Source organism: Ochotona curzoniae, unplaced genomic scaffold (assembly GCF_017591425.1).
Source record: "Ochotona curzoniae isolate NIBS_2020 unplaced genomic scaffold, NIBS_Ocur_1.0 scaffold_4683, whole genome shotgun sequence".
NCBI classification, from domain to species: Eukaryota; Metazoa; Chordata; class Mammalia; order Lagomorpha; family Ochotonidae; genus Ochotona; species Ochotona curzoniae.
This window is the reverse complement of record NW_024467121.1, coordinates 113,988-128,228: the sequence shown is the minus strand read 5'-3', so window position 1 is coordinate 128,228 and position 14,241 is coordinate 113,988. Positions and strand designations below refer to the sequence as shown.

The 14,241-nt window shown below is 39.7% G+C and overlaps 1 protein-coding gene across 1 annotated transcript in view; it reads left to right on the top strand.

Moving 5' to 3' along the window:
- The window catches only part of ENAH (ENAH actin regulator), a 135,790-nt gene extending 123,029 nt beyond the window's left edge, over nucleotides 1-12,761 (top strand). The window contains exons 12-16 of the mRNA XM_040968285.1: nucleotides 2,257-2,323; nucleotides 4,652-4,714; nucleotides 7,508-7,586; nucleotides 9,933-9,990; nucleotides 11,356-12,761. Coding sequence (XP_040824219.1) covers nucleotides 2,257-2,323; nucleotides 4,652-4,714; nucleotides 7,508-7,586; nucleotides 9,933-9,990; nucleotides 11,356-11,393 — 305 coding nt within the window. The 3' untranslated portion in view covers nucleotides 11,394-12,761. The remainder of the gene's footprint in view (nucleotides 1-2,256; nucleotides 2,324-4,651; nucleotides 4,715-7,507; nucleotides 7,587-9,932; nucleotides 9,991-11,355) is intronic.
- Nucleotides 12,762-14,241: the final 1,480 nt, after the last annotated feature.

The window sequence follows — 14,241 nt, the reverse complement described above, 5'->3', positions numbered from 1 at the left end:
TGGGGGTAGGGGCAGACATCTTCCATCTGCTGTTGCACTCCTCAAAAATGCTTGCAGCAGCTGATGCAAGTTAAGATCCAGACCCTCTGAAGGTAACCCTACGTGTGCACTTCCTCCTGAACACATCTGGCTCCTTCCAGAGAAGACAGCCTTGTTCTCTCTGCTCCCAGGGGAGTGAATTGCACTGTACTGCACTCCTCCTCGCAACCAACTGCATGAGCCCTTCTGAGATTAATGGGGGAGCAGGTGTTTGACCTAGAGGGAAAGACATCCTTTAAGATGTCAGAGTGTCTGATGGCTCTGCTGCCTGGCTCCAGCTTCCTGCTCATGTGCGCCCTGGGAGGCAGTGGTGATGACTCAGCTAAGTTCCACCCACCACTAGGGGCCCTGGCTTGCTTTCCCAGCTCCCAGCTTCAGCTTTGGCCCAGTCCCAGACAGTGCAGGCATGTGGGAAGTGAACCGATAGATGGACCTTGGTCTTGGTGTCTCTGTTTATTCCTATTTTTCAAATAAGTAAGTACCTTTTAAAGACAAAGAATTTGGCTGGTTAATGGAAGATCTCTCTACTGCCTGCACTCTGACCACCTTGGAAATGCTTCCTAACCTTTCCACCTACCTCTTTGGTAACAACTGCCCCCTTCAAATTATCTGTTTATTCAGGACTTGTTCCTATCTGCTCAGCCAGCTGCCAGTGGGGTGTTCTGGTGATTCCATCTTTCTGGACCTCATGATATTCCCTGGTCAGCTCTGAAACTTGTTACGACTCTGGTGGTCACTGAGAGAATGTTTTAGCTATTAGAATATAGACTAAAGACTAAAAAATATAGTGAGAAAGGGAGGAATCAATGATTGGTGAGATTTTAAGGCTTAATGCCCACATTTCTGCTTGCCACCACGGAAATTCAGAATCCTGAGAGAGTTTGCATTTAGTTGTTTATATGCATGGTTTGAGAGGCCACAGGCTACCAAAAGGAGAATGCACTGAAGGCAGTTGAAGGACTTCAGAACTTGGTGCAGTTTCTTTGTTAAGACTGTGCAGTGGAATCATAACCTCACAGGCCAGTATAATCTTTTGTACTGATTGCTGAGTCCCAAGAATTATCTTAAGAGTCAGGGAAGTGCAATTCAATTTCATGATTCCCAAATTTATTTTGAATTATCTGAGTATTTTACCCAAGAGGCCTGTTTGAATTAAGGTGAGATGATGCTAAGGTTGGCATTGTGGCACAGCTGGTTAAGCGACAGCTTGCAATGCTTTCCTGTCAGAACACTGGTTTGAGACCCGGATATTCCGCTTCTCATCCAGATCCCTGCTAAAGTGCTGGGGAAAGCAGATGATGTTTTCAGTTTTTGGGACCCCGTCACCCTGTGAGAGAACTGGACAGAGTTCTTGGCTCCTTACTTCATCCTGAGACACACCAGCTGTTTGAGCCATTTGGAGAGCAAACCAGGAGATATCTCTGTGTTTCTCCCTTTCTGACACTCTACCTTTCAAGTAAAGGAATAAATTTTTTTTTAAATGAATGTTGTGGGGCCTGGCGGCGTGGCCTAGCGGCTAAAGTCCTCGCCTTGAACGCACCAGGATCCCATATGGGCGCCAGTTCTAATCCCGGCAGCTCCACTTCCCATCCAGCTCCCTGCTTGTGGCCTGGGAAAGCAGTGGAGAACAGCCCAAAGCTTTGGGACCCTGCACCCATGTGGGATACCCGGAAGGGGTTCCTGGATCCTGGCTTCGGATTGGCATAGCATCGACCGTTGCGCTCACTTGGGGAGTGAATCATTGGAAGGAAGATCTTCCTCTCTCTCTCTCCTCCTCTCAGTATATCTGACTCTCAAATAAAATAAAATAAATCTTTAAAAAAAAAAGTTGTAGTACATAGACATTATACACATTATTTGTTTTGTTTGACCATTGGCAGTTAAAATGGTATGGGTAAATATCCCATTCTAATTAATATAAACTATCGTAGTTAATAAAAATTATCTTTTTCTTTTTACATCTGTATTAAAGAAACCTATTACCCTCTGGTTTATAGAATTATTATATTTTTGGCATAAGAGTCTATGTTTTTCCTAGGAAATGTCACGCTTACTTCTTATTTTAGGGTTTAGTATTGCGCAAATTAGAATCCTTCACATTTAGAATTTTAAATCTTTATTACAACCACATAAGCAAGTATGATGGCATTTAGTAATTCGTTGTTTTATAATAACTCTAGAAGAATATAAGATAACATTTATTTCTTATTTTTAAAGAACCAACAAGAAAACCTTGGGAAAGAACAAATACAATGAATGGCAGCAAGTCACCTGTCATTTCCAGGTATTGGTTTTTTTCCCTCTAAATCTTGTACTATGTTGTATTTCAATAAGAGGTTAAGACTGCATATTTATTGTAGAAATAATTTTACCCTACATTTATTACCCAAATTGCCTGGAACGGAAGATAGCTTTTATCTCTTTCAATTTATTTTTTTTGAAAAATTGATAATAACAGAAAAAGAGAAATAATATATCAAATTCTCACACACTCATTCTGGGTTCCCCAGTTAGCATTTGAACATTGTCTCAGCTATTTATGTATCCACAGTCCCCTGCTCTGGGTAGCTGATGAGCAGTTTGCCTGTAAGAACTTGACCTTACATGCTGTACCCCTCCAAACAAATTGAACCACTGAAGTGTTACATTATCTCAAATAGGGTGTAGCTGCTTTCTTGTGTGAATAACATCTTCCATACATTTTTTTCTAATCCAGTTTTGGAAAAATCTTCTTAGGTTTTAAATTGAAGCATCATTTGGAAAGCACAAAATTAGTTTGGTTCCGTCTCAGCTGGAACCTCTCATCAACTCAGAGAAGCTGGTGCCCCAAAGCAGAATGAGTTGATGGGAGTATCCACACATGCTGGCAAGTCGAACAGACTCAGTGTTACTTAGCTAAGCATATTCTGTTGTCACAACCAAGTCTTTACCACAGGTCTTTAACATAGGTGAAATGTTTCCTTGCTTTATGAGACAATTTAAAGAGTGTATTCTTCCCAGGGGGAAAAAAAGATGTATATCTAGATTTTAAAAGTATTTACCTTTTTCTTTCTGATTTTTGCCTTGTTTTTGCATCAAGAAAAAATAGACACTGATTATATTTTAAAAAAACTAGAAGAGACCATATTATTTTCACAAACTGGTTCTGTGTTAGCTAAGTCTAAATTTGGGCTTGGCTTTTGTATGGCTCTTTCTGTTGGTAAGAAAGATTTGGTAGTGAATGTAGTTTCGCATGTTCCCCAAGGTAACTAGTTTGCTGTACTTCAGAACTTTTGGCTTCTAAGTCACTGAAAGATTATCATATCTGACATTAGAAGGAAGTAGAGGGAATTGCTTTTGGTGCACCTGGGTTTTTTTTTTTCAGTGTAGTAGAGAACTAACTCACACGTGGCTGTTTCTCAGATCCCTGTTTAGAACTTTGATATACTTATTTAATATTGCAGTATAAATATACTTGGTAAGCATAGTGCAGGGAATGGGTGTGTGCTGTGCAGTTTGTTCTTTGCAGATATAAGATGTGACAACAGCATTTTTTCTGCCACCACTCCACATCCTTTGTTGTTAGGAGTTCCGTAGTGAGCTTACCCCCAAGCTAAGCATAAACTCAGGCTGTTACAGGGAGATATGCAAGAGGCTCTTCATGTGGAATGTATTCCTTACTGATTGGTTTTATTTCATGAAGGAAAATATGTTCTTTGAAGGCTAATTCAGTTTAGTACATGCTCTGAAGTTCACTAAATTGAAAGTGTTTTTATATGGTTTAGCCAAATCTTAGTTTTCAGTATCCAGAACTACATTGTTACCATGTTCCAACTCTGTTGGGTGATTCCTCTCAAAATAAAAGTTGTGAAACACTGATTGTTTCCTGGATTCTCACACACTTTTAAAAGCTTTGATCCAACTGCTAATACCTGTGCCTTAATGTTTCACCAAAAGAAGTTTCAAATTATAAAAGAATTTTAAAATATGCTTAAAAGACTAAGCACTGTATTGGCTTTCTTTAAGTACACTTGATTGTTGGTCTGTATTGCAGAGACCTGTTTCTCTTTGTGCCATGATTAAATATGAATATCCTATAGCATGAGACAGTGCTTTATGCTGTGTGTAAAGGAAGATGCGGGATGATAGAATGGAAGCAAGAATGTCATCATTGAAATGCTTTAAACTGTCACACTGGAAAGTTTATGAATTTTACAGGTCCTGTATTTGTGATCAGAGAAAAGTTCTTCATGTCTCCAGAGAAATGTTGATTTTGTGACTATGTAGAGCTACCATGATTTTGAGTATCACTTAACATTGATTCTATTAGAATGTTTTGTGTTTTGACACTTATTGAATCTTTATGGCAGTAAGCTTTATTAAGCGTACAACCTATAGAGAAGCTGTTGTGTTCATGTTGTTTTATTTTCTGTAACTGTCCAACAGTATCCTCACGAGGGTAAAATTAGTCTCAAATATGTTTGTTGCGAAAATGATTATTTTAACAGCTCTTAATGGTTTTCAGTTCTTGCTTTGTTTGATACATCTTAAAAGCTGTGAATCAGTAATGTGATGAGAATTATTTTTTAAAGTTCTATTGTATACTCCTTTAAATGGTTTTTCCCCTTCATAGACGGGATTCTCCAAGGAAAAATCAGATTGTTTTTGACAACAGGTCCTGTGATTCATTACACAGGTATCATCCCGCTGTGCCTTTGTGATTGGAGACTTTGAAGTAACATGTGCAGGGCAGGGCTGAGCTTTTTCTACCTGGATTGGTAATCACCACACGAAAAAGATTCATTTAGGTAGATTGAATACTTCATTTCAGATTTATTTTCGACACTTAAAAAAAAAGCTTGTGTTACTTTGTAGTTAGCTCAGGATAAATACTGAGCATCAGGAATGTGAAGGTGAATCTGAGGCCACGTGCGCGAGGACACATGAGAAAGTTCATGGAAAATGGAGTTAAAAGACAAATTTATTTGAGTAGGCTTTTTTTTAACACTTCATAATCTGCATTTTCCATGTACATTTTGAATATCTCAGGCTGTGTGAGTAGCTGCAAGTTTTTCTCTTAAAGGCCATTTTCTTTATGATTATAAGTCAAGGCTTTTAAAAAAATGAAATAAAAGATCCTCTACTGGGCATCATTTATGTTGTATCCACAATTGTGGATAATGTATTCTTTATGAAAAATTTCTGAAATCTAGATACTTTGAGGTATATCAAGTATTTTGAACAAACTGATATCTGGCAACCTGAGCAGGTGGTCAGTTTTCTAGGATAAGCCCTATTATGCTACACATTAATTAACAAAAATTCCTAATGCAGAGTGAACTTGGCAAAGTCTGGATTTAAATGTGATAGCGCAGTCATTTTATAGGCATGATGTCAAGAGGTAACGTTCCCCTTCATCAAGTAGTGAAACTCTTCAGAGAAAGCCTCCTATTTTGCCATCAATTATGGGAAAGTCCATAGGTTAGAAATAACTGGATTTTGTTCATGTTACGATGAATGTACACATCAAGTCTGCTGGAAATGTGAAGTAAAAACAAAACGGCAGAAAACGCCCGTGGCCTGTAGCAGGGAATGATGCTGCAGTTGAACTCTTTGGCCAGGTTATTTGCTGAAGTTATCATCAAAATGTTTGGTAGGCTTGTTTTGTCAGGCAATTAAGTCTCCATAAAATGTTTAGGTTACAGTAGTGAAACTGTTTTTTCTGCTGTTTTTGAAGTGATTTGATTGTCCTCAACAAAAGATTAATTTTTAAAGATCTGTTAGCACATAAAAAAATTATATTGAATGAAGATTTTTCTATAGTGAATCTTTTCCATTATCTTGCTGCTTTTACACAAAAAGTGGTGATTACTATATTCCTTCAGTATGAAAAGTTCCCCCCTTTCAAATTAATTTTCATGGTGGTGGTGGTGGTGATGGATTGCATGTTAGCATGAGTTAAACTTTTAAAAACTTGCATGCCTCCACAAGTGTTTATATAACCGAGACATTAATTGTTGAATAAATATGAATGGATAGTCTGTTGCCTGAGTAGCAAACCACAGGTGTCCACATGAATTACAAGAGGGTGTGTATTGTGTTAACCTAGAAGAAAGTAGCAAACACAGACAGCGGGGAGAGGGCGGCAGTAATGTAATCATTTCAGTCTGGAGACTGGAATAGGGAGCGTGATTGTGTGAATGAGCAGTGTGTCAGCCCTGAAGGATATGCACTAGACATGGCTCCTCCAGAACACCACAGCCTGCCCGATACGGATCCCAGTGTGACTAGAGTTTAGTAAGCAAAGCCAGAAGAAAGGCAGTCCTTTAATGAACATTGTTTTCTTACCTTGTTCATGAACTTTATTATCTTACCTGATTCACAGAAACAAATACTTAATAAAGTAGAATTGGTTGATTTCAGAACAATATTTTAAGCAGTAGTATGTTTTACTACTAAAGCAGTTTAACTCAGTATTTTATGTTCAAGAATGATGCTTAATGGGTTTGAACTATTACATGTAAGAATTCTGAAGGTATAACTTTGGTTTCTAACATTGGTGTTCTGCGAAGTTGAAAACAGGTGATTTGACTGTGGTTTCTGGTGGCATGCACTTGTGGCCCCTTAAATACTGGCCTCTTGATCTACACTGTTTCAGAAAACAGGAATAGGAGCATCAGGCAAACCCTGAGTTTGTTATTGCCAGAATTGGAGCGGGAACATGACTGATTCGATATTAACCGAAGATTTATTTTGTCACATAAAATTTTAATAGGACTTAAGTTTTTGAGAAGTGTAATAAGAATGGACAATCTTCTTCCTGTTTGGCATTTTCTAATCAAGATAAATTTATGAACTAATCACTCCCAAAACACATCATTTAAATGATATCACCATAAAAATTCTCTAGGGATGAATATAATTGTAATAATCATTCCCAACATTATTGTTTGTCTGAATGCTTCAAGTGGAATACAGTTCACACAGAAAACCATGCTTACTAGAATGTTTCCTTCCTGCAAATGAGGCATAAAATCTGTAAACTGACTTATGTTAGAATAGTCAAGTCTTTTTCCTCCCATTCACCTGTCAGCTGTTTAGTAGATAATGTGAAGTTTCAAAGGAGAAGATCAGGTTGTGTTCAGGAGCCTCCGGTGTTTCAGCTGGCCTTCTCATCACTGTCTTGATCCACCTGCCACGGGTTACCAGGTTACCTGCCTCGTGCTCAACGCTGTCTGCTACTCTGTACTGAAGAAGTCTCACCATCTTGTTTCTTTTTTGTAGTTTATTTATAAATAACTGAATATGCTCAGCATTTTCTGTTTTATGTTCTAATCAGTTGACCGTTTTGGCAATTAAGTTTTTAACACAGTGTATGTTGCTTAAGAAATGCATTGGAATCTGGTGTTGGGTCAGTTGATTTGCAGTTACTTAAGAATGTTTTACTATTGAGTGTAGTTGACCTGTCCGGGAAATTTCATTTGTACAGACCAAAATCTGCGCCCTCATCCCAGCCCAGTGCCAATGGAGTGCAGACAGAAGGACTTGACTACGACAGGCTGAAGCAGGTGGGCCCTCAGGAATGGCTTTTCTTCATTTTAATTTGCTTTCTTGTATTTGTATACTTGACATGGATCCTGGGTGCACTTTAAGAGAACATAGAGTTAAAATACTATATGCAAGTTGAAACAGTGGCATTTGTTGTTCAGTCCATTTTACTGTCTCAGAGGGCATCAGATTCCAGGCGTGGTGGTGCAGCATGGGCAGGGTTTGGTGGTGTGGGCTCATCAAGTGTAGATGCATGCTGAGGGGCGGGATGGTTGCAAGATGACCATGGGCTTCCACTTCCCTACCCGCTGGCAGAACTGGACCCAGCAAATCTGATTTGAGCAAGAACAAGAGGAAATGCAAACAAATGTATGCACAACATTACGGAAGAGTATAAGTAGGGAAGTATAGTGGGACAGCCATCAAAGAATCATAGTTTAGAATGTTTAGTAGTTCAGTTAGGAACACTTGTTTGTTTTTAGATGAAATAAGTAACACAACAGATGTGTATAGTTGTCATTTTTATAAAAGGAAAATATACTGTCCATGATTTGTATACATATGGATTCTATTTAGTACCTGTGCACTCATGAAAAAGTAACAGCAATTGAAAATAGGGTTTTTTTTTTAAAGTGTTTTATTTCTGAAAAGAGACAAAGTTGGATTATTTAGGTAAATCTGATTTTTTTATACTGCAAAACTATTTGAAAAGTGAAATTGAGTTGCATAATTTGAAAAGGAAGCTTGTGGTCAGTAACAGGTCTTTGTTTTGTTGTATAATCAGGAAGGGCTTTTTGTGGACAGAACAATTAAGTTTTTCTTGTGAAATGCTAAATTCATTAATTCAAACTAATCTTTCTCAAGATAGCTATTAATTTTCACTCATTAAAACTGTGTCACTTTGTCATACTCTGTTTAGGTTTGGATCCACAGTTCTTTTTTTGTTTCTTCTTCTTCCTTAAAGATTTATTTTGTTTATTTGAAAGGTAGTGGGAGAGAGGCAGATCTTCAGGTCACTGGTTCACTCCCCAAATGGCTGCAGTAGCTGAGTCTGAGTCAGGCCCACACCAGATTGCAGGAGTTCCATTTGGATCAGCCGGCCATCCTCTGCAGCTTTCCCAGGGGCATTAGCAGGGAGCTGGACTGGTAGTGAAGTGCCCAGGCCTTGAATGGGTGCTTATATGAGATGCCAGTGTCTCAGGCATTAGCTTAACCCTCTATGCTGCAACACCAGCCCTGGCTCCAGTTTGTTTTTATTTGAGAGGCAGATTTACAGAGAGAGAGAAATATTCCAGCCCCTGGTTTATTCCCCAAATGGCCTCAATGGCCAAAGTTAAGCTGATCCAAAGCCAGGAGCCTGGAGCTTGTTTTCCTGGTCTCCCACATGGGTGCAGAGTCCCAAGGACTTGAGCCAGCCTCTGCTGCTCTCCCAGGCCATAAGCAGGGAGCTGGATGGGAAGTGGAGCAGCATTATACAAACCAGCAGCCATATGGTAGGCCAGCACTCAAGGCAGGGCATTAGTATACTACTACAGCAGGCGCCTGCCAGCTACAGTTCTTAAAGGGGAATCTAGTGCCTTGCTGTTCAGTAGAGACACTCACCGACTGTGGGCTTTAGACATATCTGAAGGTGTTCCAGTAGCCAAGTTAAAACATTCCATATAAGTGGGTAAAAATAATTTTAATATTTTAGCTTGATATGATATTTCATTGAGCAGTAGTATTTAACACTTACTAATACTTCCCTTTACATAGTTTTTTCATGTTAAATATGTGAATTCTGGTATGTTTTGCACTCAGTCCACACTAACCCCAAATGCTCAGCAACAGCACTCGGCTGTGGGGTGTGCAGGACCCCGTTCCCCTTCTTCTCTGTTAGCTGTCAGGGCAGCACCTGTGCCACGGAGAGCCAGGGTCACTGACACACGCTCTGTGCTGGTTCCTGAGACGTCCTCGTACTTGGCGCCTGATGGCAGATCTGCCAAGAGCTGGTGGTCCTGTTCAGCATGACATCTTCTTCCTTGGAACTTCTTTTTGTGTTGCCTCAGACTGCTACCTGAGGAGTGGATTAAGAGCAGAGCTGTAATTTTCTAGAAACTACCAGAATCGTACCTTTCCCTGGGTCACAGTAATTATTTTGGTTTTAGAAAGAAGGCTTTCTGTTTCATACCTTGCTAGAGTATAATCAAAATTTGGAGGAAAAGAATGTTATTAAAATAAAAATTTGCCAAGGCTAAGGAATTCCAACAAATGCAATTGTGACTCAGGGAAATCAAATAAACATCAGATTTTGCAACATACTGAAATTTTCTGAGTTAAAAAACTTCAGTATTTTTTTTAATTTATGTTTTGCTCTAATTTTTTAGGACATTTTAGATGAAATGAGAAAAGAATTAGCAAAGCTAAAAGAAGAACTCATTGATGGTAAGTTTTTAAATCAGTTTGTCACCTCTTTACAATGGAAGTTTAAGAATAGCCTTTTTAAAAGATTTATTTATTTATTGGAAAGTCAGATATACAGAGAGGAAAGACAGAGAGGAAGATCTTCCGTCCAGTGATTCATTCCCCAAGTGAGCGCAATGGCCAATGCTATGCCAATCCGAAGCCAAGATCCAGAAACGTCTTCCGGGTATCCCACATGGGTACAGGATCCCAAGGCTTTGGGCCGTCCTTGACTGCTTTCCCAGGCCACAAGCTGGGAGCTGGATGGGAAGTGGAGCTGCCAGGTTTAGAACCGGCGCCCATATGGGATCCTGGTGAGTTCAAGGCAAGGACTTTAGCCGCTAGGCCACGCCGCTGGACCCAAGAATAGCCTTTTTTTTTTTTAAAGATTTATTTTTATTATTTTTATTGGAAAGGCGGATATACAGAGAGGAAGATCTTCCGTCTGATGATTCACTCCCTAAGTGAGTGCAACGGGCTGATGCTATGCCGATCCGAAGCCAGGAGCCTCTTCTGGGTCTCCCACGCGGGTGCAGGGTCCCAAAGCTTTGGGCCGTCCTCGACTGCTTTCCCGGGCCACAGGCAGGGAGCTGGAAGGGAAGCGGAGCTGCCGGGATTAGAACCGGCGCCCATATGGGATCCCGGATGTGCAAGGCGAGGACCTTAACCACTGTGCCACCGCGCTGGGCCCAAGAATAGCCATTTTTAAGAAAACAGTGGTAAGGGGCACTTTCCCGCGTATCCTGCCCTTGACTTAGCTTTGCCTGTCAGTGAGGGACTCTCTCCTGCATGCAGTGGGAAGTATTTGTAAGAGAAGGGACCAAAAGAGTTTTTTAAGGAGACTTATTTTATTTGAAAAGTGGAGTTGAGGGTATATTCCATAAGCTCCCCAGGTGGCTACAGCAGCCTAGCCCAGCCAAAGCCAAAGCCGGTGCCCAAGCAGTTTGGCTGTACGTCATCACCTGCCCAGGCACAGAAGCAGGGAGCTGGATTGGAGGTGGAGCAGCCAGGAGTCCATATGGGATGCCAGCACTGCATCCCCTAATTTGCTGCTCCACCGCATAGGCCCACAAACGGGATTCATGTGTCAGGTGCTGTTTGTTGCTAAATGGAAAGCCAGGTGTCTTAAGTTACCTCTACTCATCCATTGCCATCTTTGAGCCCATGGAGTCATGGTTGTTTTTATTTTGTATACGGAGAAAAATAAACATAGGAAGGTCTGTGCAACAAAATCTGCAAAGTCAGTTTTTTTTTTTTTTTTTAATAATTATGTGTGTATGAACGTAGTTCTTAACTCTTCTTAAAGAATGAATCACTTGTTGATTGTTAAATCTTTTCCTTCTCCAGCAATCAGGCAGGAACTGAGCAAGTCAAACACTGCCTAGACAGACTACCAGAGGAGAGGACTTGAATCGGGAGAAAAATTATTCCTACAATCTTTAACAACAAACCCCTACATTTTGTGAGCTGAAAGAAGAAAAGTGGAGACAGAAGGAGGGAAAACCTACACTCCGAGAGCCTTCAGACATTGTGACTCTGCGACAAGCTAGTTCCCTCCAGTTTGCTGCTTTTTATAAAAAAACAAAAAAACCTTTACTGCAGGATGGAAAAGAATTGTGTAAGAATCCCTGTGACAGTTATGCAGATAGTACTAAACCCGCCAGGCAAGATCACCGTGCGTTGAAATATTTTCATGTCAAGATAAAATCGCACATTTTCCACAATCCATTGCTAAATAAAGAGAAGAAAGGCTTAAGAAGTTTTTTTTTTCCCCAGAGAGTACTGATACTGATGAAGAATTTAGCATATGCTATATTGTATTGCAAATGTTTCTCTCAGGTTTGTCTTCCTATCATATTTGATATTCCATGAATAATTGATCAGCCCTATGTTGGTTAACATCTTTAAAATGGGGAACAAACAATTGTACATGCTTCTGAAGGGTGATATTTACAAGGAACTATCCTAAAAATGATTTGTCCAGCTTGAGGAATTTTAGAATGATAGGAAGTCTCTCAAGTTAGCCTTCATGCAATTTTGTAGGTTCAAACATAAATTTCGTCCAGCATTTAAAGATTTAGATGCCTTCCTAAATTGTTACAATGCTTTACCAAATCTATGACTTCTACATAACACAAACCAGTGGTCAAATGTAAGACAATATATTGTAGATTTACTATAGGTTTTCAACCTTTTTTAGATTTATGCATGTGGACATTTTTATAATATAATTACAACCGCCACAAAGTTAGCTTTTTTAAATTGCAGGCAGTATTGCATGTCATACTAATCCGTAGTGGCCTTGACGAGGCCTAGTCCCAGGGAAAACATTTTGTAGAGTTACAGGGGAGTGGGAGGAAGGGAAGGAATAATTTTTTATTTAATTTCTGCACTATCTTTCTCAAGTACCTGCATGAATAATGAGAAATATTTTGTGACTTTAATTGGTAAATATGTTAACAAAACCGAGTACTGAAACTACATCATGTCTTCAGCTCTCTGTATCTTAACCAGTAATTTCAGTGGTCTGAAACATGATTCCGAACTTCGTGTGAGTCAGAGCTCACTGTGGAACTCAAATGCTTCATCACTGAATCTGGCAGTTACTCTTAGCCAGGTGCCCCTGCAGTTACTACACAGGGACTCGGGTTCCTGGCTGAGAAACAAATAACAATGATGGCAGCAATTAAGGTCACAGAAATCATTAGCAAAAGGGAAACCACTGAAGACTTGTGCTGCAGCTTCCGCTTAGTCAAAAAGGGAGACTTAGGTGGTGGGAAGAAGGAGTTAGATACTGTACTTACCACCCTCTGTGTGCGTGTGTGTGTGTGTGCGTGCGTGTGCGTTTCACTCCTTTAGCATTGAGACTAAACTAGAGAAGAATTCCTATACGTTACCCTCACTACTTTGTGGAAAATCTAGGAAAAAAGAACTTCCCCAGGCTCTCCATCCTGATGATGTGCCATATTTGCTTAGACATCTTTGATCATCAGATGTTGTACTAAAATTTTGAAGAAGTTGCCCACTGCCATCTTCTCCAAGTTTAGTATATCCGTTCCTCAGACAAAGCCTGTGGGTGGCATGGTTTCCTAAACGCTGCCTATGTGTAGCCATCACCACTGCAAAGAAGTGTGAATGCGGGAAGTTTGTTCCTTGTTAAATGGTTCAGGTTTCTGTTAGAAACTTCATTTCAGATTAAGCTGATGGATGAGCTGTCATAGTTCAGGTACACAGTTCTTTTTGCTAATATTCATTGTCACGCAATAATAGTAAAGGCATTAAAGAAGTACTGTTTTCAAAAGAAATAGGCATTCTCATCTGTATTGTACTTTTTGGTTATGCAACCACGTTAACGCTATGAACATTTGTGTCCCTTACAAATCTGGTCAGAAATCACTTTTGATTTTGTTGGGTAAGTTAAGTAGTCTTTAATAGGTAGAGTACTGGGTACAAGTGGTCCAAAGTAAGATAACTTAAAGAACGGTAATTCTTAAAAAAGAAACTGGTTTATGCACTAAACGTTTTGTGCCTTGGTCTAATATTAACATGATGTCTGTGTAAAATGACAGAGATGAACCAGTGTTGAATCATGCTGTGTTTTCCATCATGTCACATTCTCCTGGACTGCTAAATGTATTCTTTCCAAGAAGTTCAACTAGATTTATTGTATACATTTGCTGTCACCTGTGACAGTTGTGTAATTAAAGTGGGAAATGGAGGCTTAAGTTATTCTCCTTACCAAACCCATATTCTTGGAACCACATTTTGATGATGGCTTCTGTGCCCCTGGGCGTTGGATGTCTTAAACTGAGTACAGCTTAGGGGATCCTTCCTTACTACAAGGAGGCACTGCTTTCCTCAACACTGTGATCTGACCTGTGACAAATCTGTACCATACACCATGGAAATGGCTGACGAGTCAGTTGCAAACAAACTGAATGTACAAACTTTAGCGCTGGTGCTGAAATCTCTGCCGAGTAGTCCCGATTTCAAAACGTGTTTAAAAATGTGCGAGCCTCAAGTGTCAATCAAGCTGAAGATGAAACACTAATGAATGTTGAATTCTCATGCTTTAGGCGTACTTTCTTTTTAGGTTTTTCAGTTCTCTGCTATTTTTACCGTAACTGTTTCATTTAAATTTCCTACACGCTAACTTCGTTTGTGCGATTGAAATAAAATTGCAGTATATACACATTGCTTGTTTGTGACACTTAGAGCTTGGGAAATATAGTT